General features: G+C 41.5%; 1 protein-coding gene and 1 long non-coding RNA gene across 2 annotated transcripts in view; both read left to right on the forward strand.

Annotated features, from left to right (window-relative positions):
- The first annotated feature begins 428 nt into the window (after positions 1-428).
- LOC120927412 (amine oxidase [flavin-containing]-like) overlaps positions 429-20702 on the forward strand; it is a 163431-nt gene continuing 143157 nt past the window's right edge. Inside the window, exon 1 of the mRNA XM_040338067.1 lies at positions 429-678. Within this exon, the coding sequence (XP_040194001.1) occupies positions 633-678 (46 nt within the window). The 5' untranslated portion in view covers positions 429-632. The remainder of the gene's footprint in view (positions 679-20702) is intronic.
- On the forward strand, positions 15042-15826 carry LOC120927413. The gene is made up of 3 exons (XR_005747080.1): positions 15042-15191; positions 15338-15535; positions 15793-15826. It is a non-coding gene; the product is annotated as an uncharacterized LOC120927413 (long non-coding RNA).

The raw sequence follows: 20702 nt of genomic DNA on the forward strand, positions 1-20702 counted from the left end.
TAAATTATGCCAAGAAAATTAAGAAAATTGTGCATATGTAATGGGATGCTTATGTTCTCTGTTTTGAAGAATAGAAACCTACTGATTGTCAATTATTATTAAATGGTATTTTTTAACAAACGTATTTGCTGATGCTTCTTCTACTTTAGATTGGAAAGAGAAATAAAGCGTTTTATGAAATGCATCTATCAAAATTCAGTTACTTATACTGAATTTTATTCTAAAATTTCTTAAAATGAAAAAACTGCTGCAATCTACATTTTGACTTGTATTACCTTGCTTTATATATGTCATTTTGAGATTTATTCAGCTTTTGCCACTTGAGGGAGTTTTCTGCAAAGGATTTGATTAGCCAAATAGATTGTGCCTAAAGCAGCCTGGTGTTTGCTCAGCACAAGAGGTTTGAGCTAGGTTTTTATTCTAAGAGGATCATTTCACTTGCAACATCAGGGAGGCAGAAGGTGGAGTCTAGAGACAGAGCAATGGGAAGGATAAAACCACCTCTTATAAGATTGAGCTGCTGACAGCTGATAAGGGGAGATCCTTGGAAGCTTCACTCAGCTCTCCAGTACCAGGTTAGCTGCAAAGGAGCAAATCCAGACAGACAAAAAAGAAAAGAAAATAGTTCCACCATGAGCAACAAATACGACGTGGTTGTCATAGGAGCTGGCATTTCAGGTGCGTAACATAGTTTCAATAATATTGCAATACTTATGACATTAGAAGAACTTAACTTTAATCTTTTTCACCATAAATGCAGATATTTATTACATATGCATATCCCAGTACTGTCAGTAAAAATTAGGATCTGTTTTTCTCTGTGCACGTTGCTTAATCCATGTTGATCCTGTAGAAACTATCTGTATAATCCATCTAGGCTGTTGAGCTCAAACTGACAAAGAACATCAGTGTAGTCAGATTACTGTTTATTTGCAATGTATAGGATTAAAAAAACAAACCAAAACAAAAAAAAACAGATGCCGTGTTATGTTGTAAGGGCCTTCAGTAAATGGAGATTCAGTAAACGTAAACAATATGTTTATGATTTAATAAATATATATATATATATCTCTGCGGATTTGTAAATCAAGAAATAATTTGTTAGTGGCCACAAATTTAAAACGTAGAGTGGAGATTTGCAATAGAAGTAGGTTAAATAGAATCAGTTCTAAGTACTTATTTTATGTACACACTGCAGAAGTGATTGATGAAAACTGAGACATGCTAAAAAGCAACAAGTATACTACATTGAAAAAAAAAATATGAATGGCCATCTGTAAAAGGGTGGAGCACACGGAAAGGCACAGTGCCGGAGGATTCACTGGTAACACATTACCCTTTATTTCCACACAGGGTGATGCCACATAGGTTGTGAAAGCTTATCTCTTGTTTAATATGCATAATACACATAATGTACAAAGGTAAATTTGGATTCATTCAATAGTAAATGTCTGCAACCCTCTTTGTAATTTACACCATAAGTTGAAGTTTAATTTTATATATATATATATATATATATATATATATATATATATATATATATATATATATATTGTGACTGAGTTGGGCAAGCAAGTTTTGTTTATTTTTTTGTAATAACAGTATAGTTTTAGGAAAAAAGAATTTGCATAGGTTGCAATAAACACACATGCCTGGATTGCAGCGCATCCAGAATATTCAGTCTTATTCTGTGTTCTCTTTGCCATACTAGAAAGTAGAGCTGAATAATAGATAGGCAAAGTTTAAAGTGGTACTAAAGACTAAGGGCCAGATTCACTTAGAAGTGCGGCAGCGTAACGTATCGTAGATACGTTACACCGCCGCAAGTTTTCATCGCAAGTGCCTGATTCACAAAGCACTTGCGAGAAAACTTCCGCCGGCGGCCTCCAGCGTAAGCCCGCGTAATTCAAAGGGGCGTGTGCCATTTAAATTAGGCGCGCTCCCGCGCCGGACCTACTGCGCATGCTCCCTTTTGAATTTCCCGCCGTGCTTTGCGTGAAGTGACGTCATTTTTTCGAACGGCGACGTGCGTAGCGTACTTCCGTATTCCCGGACATCTTACGCAAGAAGGAAACATTTTCAAATTTCGATGCGGGAACGACGGCCATACTTTATACAGCACATACGTGTGCTGTGTAAAGTTAGGGCACGAAAAACGACGACTAACTTTGCGACGGGAAACTAGACTAGCAGCGACGTAGCGAACGGGAAAAACCGTTGTGGATCGCCGTAACTCCTAATGTGCATACCCGACGCTGGTTTACGACGCAAACTCCCCCCAGCGGCGGCCGCGGTATTGCATCCTAAGATCCGACAGTGTAAAACAATTACACCTGTCGGATCTTAGGGCTAACTATGCGTAACTGATTCTATGAATCAGTCGCATAGTTAAGAAGACCCTAAAACAGAGATACGACGGCGTATCAGGAGATACGCCGTCGTATCTCTTTAGTGAATCTGGGCCTAAATTTTTTTTTTTTTTTTTTTTACATTAATGCGTTCCCTGCATTAAATCAGAACTCCATCCAAAAGGGGAATTTCGGTTTTAAGTCCCCCCTCACCCCTCCTCACATATTTGCCATGTTATTTTATTATTATTTTGAGGTGGAAATGGGTAGCTAGTTTCTCCCTCCCCCCCCTCCCCTGTGAAGCCGAAAGCTGAATAGCCAGCTGCTCACAGTTAGTATGTCGGTGCCAGGAACCTAAAGGCCTGTGAAGAACTAGTCCAGGTGAGGACAGCACTGGATCCCTGGACAGGCAAGTGTCCTTATATTAAAATATGCTGTATTTGTTTGCTGCTGACTTTTTTTTTTTTTTTGCCCAGATTGATCCTCCTCCCAAAAGGGGAAGTTCCGCTTTAAGGCCTCCTCTCCTGCTCCTGTTTGTGAAAAGGAGCATTTGGGGAGTCGGGGGGTTGGTACCTGTCCCTACCAGATCCTAATCTGAGCATGCAACCCGGCAGGTCAGCAAAGGGGGGAGACAGGTATGCACCCCCTCCTGAACCATGCCAGGCCACATGACCTCAACAACCCCCCCTGTCCCAAAGCACATGTCCCCATGTATTTGCATAGAGTGAGAAGCAGCACAATGAGTTCATTGTCATGCTGTAATCCACGCAATTTGTCTTATGTGGTGGATTTTGAAAGTAAATCCGTTATCTTTGAGGTCCTCCCCTGCTGTGTTTTTTTTGTTTGTTTATTCCAGATTTCATCCTGGCTGGCCAGCAAAGTAGGGACAGCAGCATGTACCCACCCCCCTCCAAAACCATATTAGACCACATGCACTCAACATGGGGAGGGAACTTTGCCAAGCTTTCTTTGAATGGATGAGAGGAGATTCTGTGGTTTATCCGCCTCTCCTTTCCTCTCGCCCATTCACCCACCATCCACCTTCACTGTATACAAGTCAGAACTATCAGTTTGAGATTCAGAAGCTTATGGCTCACAATCACTTTTTTGTATAATAAAAATAACAGATACCCTGTGGATGTGTTTGGCACAGGATTGCACATAATTAAAAACCATTCACAAAAAAAGGACTTTCTGCTGCTTATATTGGAAGATTGCAATTGGTTTCAATAGGAAACATTTAAAAGCTAAGCACTTTTTTTCTTTATATAGTAACAAAAAAAAAAAAAAACTGTGGGTTAAATACCACCAAAAGCAAGCTCAGGCAAAAAAAAAAAGGATATAATTTTTTTGGGGTACATATCACAGCATTGAAAACTAAAAAATGGTATGGACAGGAAGGGGTGTAATATGTCTGTCTTGAATAGTTAAGTGATTTTTATTCCAGCAGGTGGAAGCAACAATTAGGATGAATGTATTTATAAAGTTAAGGACTTGTGGCCAAAACATCAAATGTACCTGCTGCAATATAAGTCCCTTTTAAAGACTTGTAAGTGGACCCATAACAAAAAATTGTATAAAACAAGCATAGTAAATAAGTCAAGGTAAAAAAATAAATAATTGCTTGCACTTACAACAAGAAATTCAATATTTTCCATGAAACTCTTATTCAACAAATGTTTGTATCAAAAAATAATAAATCACGTTTGTGATGGACTTGTATGCAAATATCAAATATGCTTCAGTCTAATTCTCTCCCTGCTAGTTTAATGCTGTGTGTTAGATGAAAAGGTGATTTCATGTGTGACTCATCTCTCTGTGAAGACTGTTAATATGTTAAATAAGGCTAGGCTGCTTAGTATAAAACCTATTGATGCTCAGAGGTGTGAATAGGTGTCAAGCTGCATGCGGAGACGAAACGTCTGCCTAGGAAACTCAGTGTGTGAAGGTGGTTTGTTTGATGCCATTAATTAAGGAATGTGCAGTGATTAGACATGATAATTATAGGCCGGTGCCGACCTGTCTAGAATGTTTTAGTAATTAGCCTTAGTGTGTGATTAGGGGGGTGGAGATCTCATTGTTGCTTTAATGCCTGGTACTGTATATAAAGCTGAGAAGAAACCATTAAAGTCTGTCTTGTTCCAGCAGTGAGCTCTGACTCATGTGTGGCTTAATGGGCGATCTCAGTAATATTCCTCCTCATGGAATATTGGGTGATGTTCTTATAGAAGAAGGGAATCTTTGACGGGGATATCATTGTAATACCGTCACAACGTTGTTTTAGATCAAGTACTAGCATGTGGGATTAATGATTAACAAGATCACTTAATTAAAATATTAACTTAAAAAGAAAATCCCTTGCAGGACACTTGCACCAGGGTGTGGTGCATTAGGATCCCTCAATCTTTATTTTTGTCATGTTTAGACATATTGGTTGTTCACGTGTGAAGTAATGTAATTGCGAGCAAGTAATTAAGAAAGATTAATTATCCTGTAAAAGCTCACATGGGGATAACTCACCAGTGTGGCATATGTTAGGCATAAACTTTAATGCATGTTCTCATATTAGGCTCTATTTAAAGCAACTGTGTCTTGAAGAAAGGTAACATCAACATTACCTTTTTTATAGGTCATTGTCAAAGAACGTGTATGGCACAATAAGTATCACTGTTTTCAGTGCAAAGTATCTGACTTGAAGTTCAAACAGTAATTTTAAGCACATTATTAAAGTAAACCTAAACTTAGGAACACAAATTTAATATAGGGCAGCCATCACAAATTTTGGGGCCCCTTGCAAAGCTTTAGGAGGGGGGCCGGCCGGGCCAGTAAGGGGCCCTGGGCACCATTGGGCCCCTTACAGGTGTAATGCAAAAAAACATATAACAAAAAAAAAATTAAGACCAACAGTGCATGAGACATTGAAAAAGTACATACCACCAAAGAAGCTGTAGTGAACACTCCAATAGGGAAGTCCGTGAGTGTAATGTGTACCTAACAGCAGGGCTGCACAGCAACGCCTTAAATGTGTGTCCCCGGTCACGTAAACTTCCGCATCACGTGACTCGGCCATAACATAGACGCTCGCCTCCCACACAGCCAGCCATCATAGGACGTCAATACCAGACGTACCAAAGAGGTCGGCTCAGCGGGAACGAGCGCCTAATGAAGGGAGATGCGACCAGCTCCCCCTAGTGGCACCAGTACACGTGCCGCCGAACGGCAGGCAGTGAGGAAAAAGACTGCAAATGCCAAAAAGAGGTGGTCACAGAAATCCACTCACAACCGCAGAGCACAAGAATCGCCATGCTCCGCAGTTACCTGGCCGCACACAAGCCCAAAAGCGCAAACAATCCAAATGACAGCAAAAGTGTGTGCCCCAATTAACTTACATGTACTGGACAGTAAATAGTAATACTGCCATAGCCTATGCAGAGAATACTTAGACATAGTAGCAATAAAGAGAGAATAAATATAATACATAGAAAATATTAAAGGTAAATCATAATTGTATAAAAAGTTTTGTGGTATACATATGACAAAAAATTCAATTATATACAGTTTTATGCAAACAACTACGGAGAGGAAGGGGAGGGGGTTTTTTGTTTTTTTGAAAGGGAAGGAGATGAAAGAGAATGGCGACAACAAAGTATTGAGTTGATATCATCAACCAAATACAACAAGTGTTGAACACTTTGATGTAATAGTACAATCATATTACAAAAATGATTTGTACGTTTACAACTCATTAATACCAGGTGGTTGTGTCGCGTTCAATCGTTCTATCCATTTGGTCTCCTGCTGTAATATTTTTTTTTTGTCCCAGTCACCTCCTCTTGGATCCCGCTGTATAACAGCCAGGACTAGGAAGGTGACCGATGAGGTGTTGAACCGATGGTACAGATCAAGATGTCTACTTATAGGAGTAAGAATCCTACCACTAGAAGAATAATATATGTGATTGTTAATCCGTTGGCGGATGGTCTTGCGAACGTAAAATGCGCCACATTGGCACGCCATTAAGTACACGTCTTGTGTGCTACAGTCAGCCCTAAATCTTGTATAAAAACGCTCACCATTGGGTAGTATGAACCTAGACCCTGTAGCTACCCATTGGCAGAAGGTACAATGTCCACATTTATACATCCCTTTATCTTGGGTGGGTTGTTGTTAAGTAGGAGCATAATGACTACATGTCAACTTGTCGCGTAATGATGTTGATCGTTTAACCGCTCAATGTATATATACGTAATTTTTTTTAAAGATGGATATCTCGGTAATGGCCGCAGCTGCTGCCACAACCGAGATAGCCATCTCTTCAGTGAGCGGTCCTGTCAACGATAACGGTGGTCTCCGTGGGGGCCCCCCCCTCCTGCTGCTCTCCGGCGCCCTCCGCCGTTTACCGTAGCCGTCGGCAACGATCGTGTCCTCTCCCCTGCTCGGCTGGGATACGAGTGAGGGCAAGATGGCCCCCACCCGTCCCCATAGCATAGTGGAAGTGACGTCAAAACGCCACTTCCGCCCATGCTTCTTAACCACTTCCATACCAGGCACTTATACACCTTCCCGCCCAAGCCAATTTTCCGCTTTCAGCACTGTCGCACTTTGAATGGCAATTGCGCGGTCATGCTACACTGTACCCAAACAAAATTGGCGTTCTTTTTCCCCCACAAATAGAGCTTTCTTTTGGTGGTATTTGATCACCTCTGCGATTTTTTTTTTTTTTTTTGCGCAACAACTAAAAAGAGAATGAACATTTTGAAAAAAAATTAGGTTTTTATTTTTTTCTGTTAATTTTTTTGTAAATAAGTATGTTTTCTCTTTCAATTACGGGCACTGATATGGTGGCACTGATGGGCACCGATGAGATGGCACTGATGGACATCGATGAGGTAGTACTGACGGGCACAGATGAGGTGGCACTGATTGGTGGTGCTGGTAGGCAGCACTGATGGGCACTCATGGGCGGCACTGATGGGCACTCATGGGCGGCACTGATGGGCACTCATGGGCGGCACAGATAGACACTCATGGGCGGCACTTATGGGTGGCACTGATGGATACTTATGGGTGGCACAGATGGGCACTGATAGGTGGGCACTGGGCATGGATGGGCACTGTGGGGTGGCACTGATGGACACTGTGGGGTGGCACTGATGGACACTGTGGGGCGGCACTGATTTACCCATGTTGCCAGTCAGTGCCCATTTGTGGGCACTGATTGGCTTCTTTTTTATTTTTTAATGCTTTTTTTTTTTTCAGACATTTTTTCGCCCCCTTTTTTTTTGCCCTTCCCTGGTGGTCCACTTTGCCGACGTCAATATGTCATTGGCGGGCGGCAAGTGGTTAAAGCAATATTTTCTGGTTATCATTTTTTTCAAATGACAATTTTTTTAAAAATTTTTTTTTGCATTTTAGGCCCCGTACACACGACCGAACATGTCTGCTGAAACTGGTCCTCGGACCAGTTTCAGCAGACATGTTCGGTCGTGTGTAGGCCCGAGCGGACAGGATTCCAGCGTACATTTGCCCGCCGGGCCTTTTACCAGCGGGCAAATATTTCCAAACTTGTTTAGAAACAGCCCGCTGGAATCCTGTCCGCTGTACAGACCTACCTTACATGTCCGAGCGCCCGCCATATCTCGCATGCGTCGAATGACTTCGACGCATGAGTGGAAGCATTGAACTGGCAGGGCCGCCCACGTCGCAGCAGCCACGCCCCACGTATTGTTTACGCGCGGATTTCTGTATGATGGTGAGTACAGCCATCATACAGAAATCCCCGGGCAGACATGTACGGTGAAAACGGTCCGGCAGACCGGTTTCATCGTACATGTTTGCTCGTCTGTACGCGGCCTAAGTCTAAATATGAGATCTGATCTTTTTGACCCCAGATCTCATATTTAGGAGGACCTGTCATGCTTTTTTTTTCTATAACAAGGGATGTTTACATTCCTTGTAATAGGAATAAAAGTGATCCTTTTTTTTTTTTTGTGTAAAAATAAATAAAAAAACTAAATTTTTTTTTTTTTTAAATCCCCCCCAGTCCCGACGAGCTCGAGCTCAGAAGCGAACACATACATGAGTAGTGCTGTCAGGATCAGCAGCTAAGGTGACCAGACACGTAGCTACACAGAGGTACTGAGACCAAACAAAGGATATATGTATTAAGTGATATTTATTTACAGTGAACATACACCAATAAACATACACAACAACCAGTGAAAACATAAACCACTCCAGCAAATAAGAACAACTAATAAACCTAACAGCTATCTATATACAATATCTACAACATAAGGGAAATGGCAACAGGGATGCAAGGAAAGGGACACGGCTGGGGACAAGAGCATGAAACAAGGCAAGAAGGGTGCAGGATGGATCAGGACAAGGGCAGGTTATTAGGCACAAGCTGGTAGCAGACAGACAGGAAGGGACCAGAATCTGACGCACTGGGGGAAGGGAGGAGCAGCCTTAAATATCCACCTGGCAGCTGGAGCCAGGTGTGGCTGATCAGAACCTGCTGGCTTCTGGGAGACACCTGCTGGTGGACACTGAAACTGCAGCAAACAGCCCAGAGCAGGATAGTGCCACCAGCAGGTGAACTTAATCCTAACAGATTGCCCCCCTTAAGGAGCGGCCTCTGGACGCTCCATAGGACCCCACCACCAGGATCTGCAAACTGACTGAGCACTCCAATGTCCATGTCTGAAGGCCTGGTGAGAACCCCGCCGCCGGGGTCCCAAAACTGTCTGGGTTCTCTGTTGGTCAGATCCCTGAGGAGGCGCAACACCAAAGGTACATTCTTAAAAGCAGCCTGTGTCCCAATGCCGGGACACCAAAGGACACCCGACCGCCCAATGCCAGAGTCCCTGGTCTGTGCAGGTACCCCGATGCCAGGGAATTCTCTCCCTCTGTTACGAGAGGCCGCTCTGCACTGTACCTCGGGTCTACCCAGCGCATAGGTTACCCCACTCGGGTCCCCAAATGCACCAGGGATCGCAGAGATTACCCCTGGGTCAGAACAAAGCTCAAATGGAACACTGTCCTTTCCCATGGGACCTCTACTACCGGGGCTGTAACAGTAGATTTGGCTCTCAAGTTTAAAGGGGGGATCTGGACCACCTGGCCTTGGCACAACAGGATCCTCTGGCTGCAAAAAGAACTCAGGATGAGCAAATGTAGGGATCTTGACCCACCCAGACAACCCCTTTAGGCCACATAACACTGGATCTTTAGAAGCTTCAGACACATCATTAGGTTGATGTTTAACCCAATCAGTGACCAGTTTGACAGCAAGTAGAAATTTGACATAGTCCGGAGGGGTGGCAGCCCTGCAACCAGCATAGTCCAGAGGGGTGGCAGCCCCGCAACCAGCATAGTCCAGAGGGGTGGCAGCCCCGCAACCAGCATAGTCCAGAGGGGTGGCAGCCCCGCAACCAGCATAGTCCAGAGGGGTGGCAGCCCCGCAACCAGCATAGTCCAGAGGGGTGGCAGCCCCGCAACCAGCATAGTCCAGAGGGGTGGCAGCCCCGCAACCAGCATAGTCCAGAGGGGTGGCAGCCCCGCAATCAGCATAGTCCAGAGGGGTGGCAGCCCCGCAATCAGCATAGTCCAGAGGGGTGGCAGCCCGGGAACCCGCTGTGGCAAGCTTGGCAACAGATGGCAGATCACCCGCCGCAGGCTTTGCAACAGACGGCAGCATGGAGGAGGCATGGATCGCATCATCAGGCGGCAGCATGGATCGCATCAGCAGGCGGCAACATGGAGGAGGCATGGATCGCATCAGCAGGCGGCAACATGGAGGAGGCATGGGTCGCATCAGCAGGTGGCAACATGGAGGACTGGATCGCATCAGCAGGTGGCAACATTGAGGACTGGATCGCATCAGCAGGTGGCAACATGGAGGACTGGATGACATCAGCAGTCTGCATGGAGGAGGACTGGATCGCATGAGCAGTCTGCATGGAGGAGGTCTGGATCACATCAGCAGTCTGCATGGAGGAGGACTGGATCGCATCAGCAGTCTGCATGGAGGAGGACTGGATCGCATCAGCAGTCTGCATGGAGGAGGTCTGGATCGCATCAGCAGTCTGCATGGAGGAGGTCTGGATCACATCAGCAGTCTGCATGGAGGAGGACTGGATCACATCAGCAGTCTGCATGGAGGAGGACTGGATCACATCAGCAGTCTGCATGGAGGAGGACTGGATCACATCAGCAGTCTGCATGGAGGAGGTCTGAATCGCATCAGCAGTCTGCATGGAGGAGGTCTGGATCGCATCAGCAGTCTGCATGGAGGAGGTCTGGATCCTATCAGGCACCGGATCGGTGGGAACAGGATCAACAGGCAACATGGATAGTGGCACAGATATAAGAGGCTTAGATATTGGATTACTGCATGTAGTTGCCTTGTGCTGACCAGGCTGTACTGCTGATGGTGGGAAGGTAGTAACAGTACTAGGGGGAATAGAGGGAAGAGTATCAGAAATACAGGAAGAGGCATGGGATGTTGCCATGGGTAACGGCACTGCAGGGGTAGCTTTCAATTGATTGCATACAGGGGAAGTGTGCCCTCTGGTGGCAGGGTACTTATGTGACTCATCTAGCACTGGGGATATGATCTCTGACCAAGTTTGTAGCAGAGGTTGAACTAAAGTCAGTCTGTCTCTCCCTTGCTCACATTGCTCAATTAAACAGTGCACAGAAGCAATACATTCCAACACCACCTGCTGTGAATAGGCTGCATACTGCTGGAGAAATGAACCTGCACAATTTTTCAGCAACCATCCCAAAAATCCAGCCTGGTACAAAGTAAATGGAGGAGTGAAAACATCATGGCCCTGAGAGGTAACCTGAAATAGTAGCTCCGAACAGACCTGAATGAAAGGTTGTACTTGACCAAATAAAAATCTACCCTCCACGGCTAAGGCATGTGCAGTCAGAATGCTTCCAAGAAGCTCCTCCTCAGTTAGATCCTGCCACAGTGAATGACACAAATCCTTATCCTCTACTGCAAGCTGCACACGGCAAATAACCTGCACTCTCAACATTGTGAAAGGAAAAGCAAAAATCCAAACCAACTGGCTCTCAGTCCCCAAGTGTAGCAGATCTGGTCGTTAGTGGGCGTTACGATTATGTCGGAATCAGCAGCTAAGGTGACCAGACACGTAGCTACACAAAGGAACTGAGACCAAACAAAGGATATATGTATTAAGTGATATTTATTTACAGTGAACATACACCAATAAACATACACAACAACCAGTGAAAACATAAACCACTCCAGCAAATAAGAACAACTAATAAACCTAACAGCTATCTATATACAATATCTACAACATAAGGGAAATGGCAACAGGGATGCAAGGAAAGGGACACGGCTGGGGACAAGAGCATGAAACAAGGCAAGAAGGGTGCAGGATGGATCAGGACAAGGGCAGGTTATTAGGCACAAGCTGGTAGCAGACAGACAGGAAGGGACCAGAATCGTAACGCACTGGGGGAAGGGAGGAGCAGCCTTAAATATCCACCTGGCAGCTGGAGCCAGGTGTGGCTGATCAGAACCTGCTGGCTTCTGGGAGACACCTGCTGGTGGACACTGAAACTGCAGCAAACAGCCCAGAGCAGGATAGTGCCACCAGCAGGTGAACTTAATCCTAACAAGTGCCTGCATATGAAAACGGTGTTCAAACCACACAAGTGAGGTATCACCGCGATCATTAGAGCAAGAGCAATAATTTTAGCCTTAGACCTCCTCTGTAGCTCAAAAGATGGACGGATGTTACCGGCGCAAATGGAAAAAAGTTTGTTCTATATTGAATGGTTTGCTGCAATCAAAAGGGTGCAAGTCGCTCTATGGTGCCTTGCCCAAAATGTAGTTGATATAGTATAAGGATTGCACTACCCTGGTAGGTGACCTACATCTACCTAATCATGTGCCATAAACAAAATTAGCACCTATAAATATCACCTTGTGTTATTCCACCACAAGTTTACTGATAAATGACAATCCACCAAAAATTATAGTTTGTTCTATATTGGTAGAGTGGAAATGGGACTTTATAGGTGCTTAATCACATAGTCCAAAGAAAGTTATTGAATTTTTAAAACAAGGCATTAATATTTTTTAAACATAATTTGTTTGGGGGAACTGATGTCTGTCTAAGAGGTGCAGCCTCCTGATAAGTTTCGTGCTGTTTTTTCATTTCATGTATGTTGAAAAAGCCAAATATGGCGAAACATTTCAGAAGTATAATCGTGGTGTTGATCAAATGCTACATATATCTGAGCAATGATACCAAATGGTTGTACAAATTGTTTTAACATTATGTTCAAATAAATATTAATGCTTTTAAAAGAAAATTCAATAACTTTCTTTGTACTATGTGATCGAGGACCTATAAAGTCCTGTATCCCCTCTACCCCTGAGTTTATTTTAGTTTAATAGCAAACTAGGGAATTGGTGGTTGTGCTGATTGAAAAGAGATTGTTTTTGCATATGGGCATGGTGAGTGAATGGGCACTCCACTATAGTTCTTTAATGCAAGGCACGTTAATGACTCTGTGCTTGCATAACATGCTTTCTAACAAGGAGGACTTATAAACATCCTCAGCTGTTGGGTAATATACTATACATACAGCATGTGTCCCACATTAAGGAGAGGACCCTCAAGTACAAATAAGGTTCAAAAAGGCAGAGTTTCTTGATATTAGAAAAATGATGAGCTTCCAGCAGGCTGAAATTACAGGTTTGATAGTATACACTAACTCAAATTGTGCCAGATCCTTGTTTAATAAATCACTTCCATCTTATCTGAATGTTCCATGTAGCAGGCTATACCTTGCCACGGACATGCATTATTTCCCCTGCATATCCATTCCAAAGGAGTATTTTGAATATGGGTATAGGGCAGCACAGGCATTGAATGATCTACTCTTGAGTATCCACAGAAATTCAGATCTCAGAGACATTTCAGCATGCCAGGACTTCTTTAACTTTCTCTGCCATAGCATTTACAACAGAACAGCTCCTGTTTTTTTTTTACAATGTTTGTCAAGTAGTTTTGGCAATTGTTCTTACATTTTTTCCTTAAATTCTAAAATGTCGAGGTTCGTTTTGTGCAGCTCTTTACGAAATGGAGGGAGACAGTACAATTACAATACAATTCAGTACAAGAGATAAAGACAGCCTTGCTTGTTAACGCTTACATTTTATTTCACTTCAACCTCGCTTTTAGAATATAAGTGGATTGACAGAGCATAAACATTAATTAAATAAGGATTGACTGTCAGCTTTCAAGTCCCTCTATGAAAGAGGATATATGGGGGTTTCCTTATACAGGAAAAATATGGGGACTCTTGTTAAAGCATCGACAGTAAAATTCTGTAGAAATATGTGGGCCTGGTCAAACCTCAATCATGAGAGCCACAACACCGATATGAATATCAAAAATATTTATTTTGTAAAAAGGTTTTCTTTATAAAAAGACATAGAAAAAGAAAAAAAAAAAAAAGAAAAAAAGAAAAAAGCAAAAATATTGTACATTGAATACTATAGAATGCATACTAGACAAATTCCAGACTATCAAGTAAAATGATACTTCAAGTGCATATAGATGCAGGTGATCTTCATTTCATCCCACATGTAACGGTTCTACTAGTTTCGCCCAAGGGGGCTTCGTCAGGAACCAATGGGGGGCAGTAGTCTGAGCAAACAAAGAGTATATCAATGAACAGGAACATATAAATCATAATATATACAAATAGTCACATAAATTGATTATATCGGTACATACAAACGTGTCTGGTTGACCATAGAGTTTAATATAATCATCGTTTATTATAGAACATAAAGATAATGTATTTTATTTAAATAAACGAAAGTCGAGTTAATGGGGTATCTGTGGTAGCTGTGGACTTTAACGAAAGAAATATAAATAATAATTATAAAGAATATATTTACCTGTAAAAGTGGACTAAAAAAACCTGAATGATTGGCCGTGATTGGCTCAAAGTCCCAGATGGAGAATCCCAGATAGATGGAAGGAGGGATGGGAAAAAGAGGAAATGATCCTCTTAAGCATGCGGGTAGGAACGCCGTGCAATGCACAGAGCCTGGAAGCAAGCCTATAGAGGAAGAGGAGCCGGAGGCAAGCAGGTACTATAGGTACAGAATAAAAATATTAGGAATAATGGAAAATTAACAAGTAAAAAAGGAGAAGGAAAAAAGGTAACCAGAAAGGGAGAAAAATTGCGATGAACAGACAACTGTAGAGAGATATGTGTAAAAGAATTAATGATTATTACCTGATTAAAATGATGATAGAAAAAATGGGAAGATTGATGATGAGGTAGTCTCAGAAGAGATGGATATAATTCATCCCAAGAGATTTCTGTCAATACTATACTGCACAAAATAGGAAGTCATTCACTACATCATCAGATTGTATAATGACAGATTAGTTTGAAAATTAATTATTAAAACTGCAAACGACAGCAGTAATAAAGATAATGTTAATATAAATATAAACGCCTATATAGGCTGCAAAGTATCAAACGAATCTAAATTAATTAGGAGAATGTAGCATTTTTTGTGTAATAATTCAACTTTATAGTTGTTATATCTATCACTATGATAGATATAACAACTATAAAGTTGAATTATTACACAAAAAATGCTACATCAAACTAATCTGTCATTATACAATCTGATGATGTAGTGAATGACTTCCTATTTTGTGCAGTATAGTATTGACAGAAATCTCTTGGGATGAATTATATCCATCTCTTCTGAGACTACCTCATCATCAATCTTCCCATTTTTTCTATCATCATTTTAATCAGGTAATAATCATTAATTCTTTTACACATATCTCTCTACAGTTGTCTGTTCATCGCAATTTTTCTCCCTTTCTGGTTACCTTTTTTCCTTCTCCTTTTTTACTTGTTAATTTTCCATTATTCCTAATATTTTTATTCTGTACCTATAGTACCTGCTTGCCTCCGGCTCCTCTTCCTCTATAGGCTTGCATCCAGGCTCTGTGCATTGCACGGCGTTCCTACCCGCATGCTTAAGAGGATCATTTCCTCTTTTTCCCATCCCTCCTTCCATCTATCTGGGATTCTCCATCTGGGACTTTGAGCCAATCACGGCCAATCATTCAGGTTTTTTTAGTCCACTTTTACAGGTAAATATATTCTTTATAATTATTATTTATATTTCTTTCGTTAAAGTCCACAGCTACCACAGATACTCCATTAACTCGACTTTCGTTTATTTAAATAAAATACATTATCTTTATGTTCTATAATAAACGATGATTATATTAAACTCTATGGTCAACCAGACACGTTTGTATGTACCGATATAATCAATTTATGTGACTATTTGTATATATTATGATTTATATGTTCCTGTTCATTGATATACTCTTTGTTTGCTCAGACTACTGCCCCCCATTGGTTCCTGACGAAGCCCCCTTGGGCGAAACTAGTAGAACCGTTACATGTGGGATGAAATGAAGATCACCTGCATCTATATGCACTTGAAGTATCATTTTACTTGATAGTCTGGAATTTGTCTAGTATGCATTCTATAGTATTCAATGTACAATATTTTTGCTTTTTTCTTTTTTTCTTTTTCTATGTCTTTTTATAAAGAAAACCTTTTTACAAAATAAATATTTTTGATATTCATATCGGTGTTGTGGCTCTCATGATTGAGGTTTGACCAGGCCCACATATTTCTACAGAATTTTACTGTCGATGCTTTAACAAGAGTCCCCATATTTTTCCTGTATAAGGAAACCCCCATATATACTCGCTTTTAGAATGTAACATCTGTGAAGGATGAGCCAATAAGCCAATGGAGAAAGTAAAAGTGCAGTTTATTAGTTAGAGGCTGTATAGATAGGATTTCAGGGATCACCTAAAGGCGAAAAGAATAGGAGATTGACTAATTGGGATAAGGAGTTTCAGAGGACAAGAGAGGCTCTGGAGAAGTCCTGGAGGTGAGCGTGGAAAAGGTCACAAGGGGGCTAGAGAGAAGATGGCCTTGGAAAAAGTGAAGAGAACATTTAGTTGGTATTTTGAGACAAGTCTGGTGATGTAGCTAGAGGAAGAGTATAATTCATGCTATGAAAAACTGCTGTACTGTAAGTGAGGAAATTTGAGCTTTGCTAATGTCTTCTTAACCACTACAGATCCGCGCTATAGACAAAAGACGTCTGCAGCGCGGACCTGAAGTGCAGAGTGGACATCTTTAGACGTTCTTTGTTTACATTACCCGCGCGCGACACTAGGGGGCGCGCAGCGGGTAAACACTGTCCCGGCGCATCGCTGGGAAGTCGGGTACACGCGATCGTCCGTTACACAGCAGGGACGTGGAGCTCTGTGTGTAAACACAGAGCTCCACGTGCTGTCAGAGGAGAGGAGACCGATCTGTGTCCCTTGTACATAGGGACACAGCATCGGTCACCTCCCCCAGTCACCCCCCTCCCCCCAGAACACACCCAGGGAATACATTTAACCTCTTCCTCACCCCCTAGTGTTAACCCCTTCCCTACCAGTCACATTTATACAGTAATTAGTGCATTTTTATAGCACTGCTCGCTGTATAAATGTGAATGGTCCCAAAATTGTGTCAAAAGTGTCCGATATGTCCGCCGCAATATCGCAATATCGCAGGCCTGACAAAAAATCGCAGATCGCCGCCATTACTAGTAAAAAATTAAAAATAAATCATGAATCTATCCCCTATTTTGTAGGCGCTATAACTTTTGCGCAAACCAATCAACAAAATATGTAGAAGAATACGTATCGGCCAAAACCGAGGGGAATTTTTTTTTTTAAATGGGATATTTTTATAACAAAAAGTAAGAAATATTGTGTTTTTTTTTTCAAAATGTTCTGTATTTTTCTGTTTACAGCGCAAAAAATAAAAATTGCAGAGATGATCAAATACCACCAAAAGAAAGCTCTATGTGCGGGGAAAAAATGAAAAAAATATAATTTGGGTACAGTGTTGTATGACCGCGCAATTATCATTCAAAATGCGTCAGCGCTGAAAGCTGAAAATTGGTCTGGACACGAAGGGGGTTTAAGTGCCCAGTAATGAAGTGGTTAATGATAAAGTTGTATGCTCATATCTTTCTAAATATGTTTCTTCCACATTTGAACTGCACTTTTTTAACTGAGGACAGGAGGTAATAAGCCTGGTGACTGTAAAGTGACAGGTTTCAGACCTTGAGATTCTGAACTCTGTTTCCAATGCTTATTCTTGTTTTTGTTCATGTGCATGGCTAAACACACTAGCAGTTCATCATCAATTGGATAGAACAGATGGCTTCTTATGGTGTAAACCACATAGGAAAAATGTAATAGCAAATAATCTAGCATGATTTATATGTGACTTATTGCTATTATATGAGACTGTACAGCTTACACCATGGGAGCCATATGTTCCATCTGTTTAGCAATCACTATTTTTAGCAACTGAGCTTCTACAACTCACCTGTGTAGATCTAGCCTTTCTTTTACTATCTGAATAAAACAAGTTTAAATGGATTGCAGCTTGCCACACGTGATGTCTCACCCCGAAGAGTGGAACATTTTCAAAATCATGGTCATATTTTCTTGTTTTGATGTAACCTTACCCATAAGGATAGATAAATAAAAAATGCCTGGAAGATAAAAATACACCTGCAGGAAGCTAAATTTATCTTCGCTTAATTCTTTCACTAGTGTGTGTTTTCTCAAGTGCTATGATGTAAATGTGCTCCTAGCTGCTATCCAAAGGCAACCATGCTAATTTTGAAGCGCTACAAGGTTTATGACTGCAAAATTCAGAGAGTGAATGTTCAACTCACCTCTTTGCTTTTATTGACTGAATAACGCATTTCTTGAATTTGTCTGGCTTTAATTCCGGGCTAAATAATAGGTTGCAGCCAGAATGTTACCTAGTTTTGGAATAATCTTTCTGACTGTAAGAAAAAAAATAAAAATAAAGATTTTTATTGAGTAAAGCCAAAAGAACAATACAGAAATCATCTGACAGGGACAATTACAATCAGTATACAAATACACTGCAGAGTGGGCAGCATGAGAAAGCCACTAGTAATCAGTCTGAATCATCCTTTAGGTATAGTGAACATATGTAAGAAAAAAAAAAAACTAAACTTTTAAAGTGAGCTTTCACCCAACTGTAAGAACCTAGGCTTATCTGGTAGTAATTGGGAAAACAAATTAACAAACCAGATGGCAAAGGTGTGAAGCTCACACCCAGGATGGGAGGGCAGGACAAGAGTGGATATAAAGGTCAATGAAAATGATTGCTAATGGCCAGAGCAGGGTCCTGGGGAGGAGGAGAAAAAAAGGGAGAGAGTATGGGATTCCCACCTAATAAATAAAGAATGTAGTACTCACCAATATTGTCGTGGGGTGCAATCCAATATACAATATGACAAAAAGTAAAAACAAAAAAGAGAAATAGACTGCTGCACACCCTTAAGAACAACAGGAGCACTCGATCATCCCAAAGGGAGATCAGAGTCTATGAGAAGCGCACACACCCTCCACACAACATACAGACACCCCCCCACAAAAAAGCACAAAGGAGCCCCAACTACTGGAAATATATTCCTGATGGTTCCCACATCAGGCAGTGGTTCCCTGTAAAAACAGGTGAAAAATATATCCACTGTCTAAATGGGGGAATGTGACATTGATGGATACCTGAAAAGGGACATGAAAAAATCCACTAAATAGTGGTAATAGAAGCACTGCTCCACTGAGAGCTGATGATAGACAAAAAGTCAATGAAATAATCAGAGGGACCGTGAGCCTAATAGCTCGCTAGAGAAAGTCCTTCCATGGAGATCGCTGTATCAGGCTTGGGAGGAGGAGAAAAAGAGAGGAAAAAAGTGTGGGGGAGCGAGGAGGGAGTTTGCGGAAAAGGAACGCAGGGGAGGGTGAAAAAGGAACGTAGGGGAGAGGGACCCCCGGGGGAATGTTGAGCGGCTCAACAAGTGGTCTTTTGAAACAGGATGAAGACCTCCTACATCAATTGTAGGCCGAAACCCAGAACAGATCTTTCAAGGAGGGCTGTAAAGTTTGTAAAGATTGGAATCCTTAAACAGGAACCATGTCGCCCATGTAGAGAGATATGAGGACATAGTTTCATTGCTTGTGTTCACCAGTTCTTACATAGAGATCAACCTGATGGAACCATTTAGAAAATCCCCTGACTGTAATAGATGATCGATTTTATTTAAAAAAATAAATCTTTATCTATATAAGATATAAAAAATAAATAAAAAAATTCACTTTACTTCTTCACTTTACAAATTCATGTGTAGCTGACAAACAGGCCATTATACATTTTTAGATGAGCCAGGAAATCATAGTAATCCACAATGATTCTGTGCTAGGAGACATTTATTTAGCATGACATAAAGCTGAATGAAGCAAGTAGGTCCACTTTCACGTTGAATGCCATTTTAACCCTTTCACTGTCTGTCAACTTTTGATCTCGAGTGGCTAGCCCATTTTTTGCAATGTTACACTTTGTTTAACATTTTTTAAATTACAGCTTACAGAGTTTGGAAAAGACATTTCAAGCCATATATTTTCTGAAAGCACAGGACCATTAATGTAAAAAGTGAGACATTTCCTCTCATTTGCAGTCCAAGTGTCAGAAAATCCGAAGCAGTGGCGTACCGATAATCATAGCAGCCTACATAGCTGCTATGGGGCCTGTGAGTGGACGGAGGGGCATTAGGGGGAGTTATTGAGGCAGTTTAAACATAAAAAAAATTGTGTACATGTAAATATCATATTAATTTATTTACTATTAGGATTGCAGAGATTGCCTTTGTCACTGACCCTGAACTCCGTGTGATATTTTCAGTCAAAAAAAAATATGACACCAGACACACAGGGGGAGACTTCAGAATTGTTGTCACTAGTCACATAACCCCTATGTAGTCTTCTCAGTAAGGCTTCTTTCACACTATGGATTGTATGTCCGTTTTATAATATCCGTTACTACTGTTATTACACCTATTAACGGACGTTTATTAACGGATTTAATAACGGATACATACGGATAAATATTTTACCATTCTTCCTTTATTGAAAATGGATAATATCATATACATCCATTATATCATTCCTTTCTAACGTCCGATAATAAAAAACATTTCACCCTTTCTTGAAGTCCAGCTCCAGAAGTCTTTACTGAGCATGCTCAGTAAAATTAACGTCCGTTAACATAACGGACATTTACGGAGACATTTACTAACGTCCGTGCGCCATAGACTTCAATGTTAAAATATAACGGACGTTAATATATCCGTT

This window comes from Rana temporaria, chromosome 2, assembly GCF_905171775.1.
Source record: "Rana temporaria chromosome 2, aRanTem1.1, whole genome shotgun sequence".
In the NCBI taxonomy this organism is placed as follows: Eukaryota; Metazoa; Chordata; class Amphibia; order Anura; family Ranidae; genus Rana; species Rana temporaria.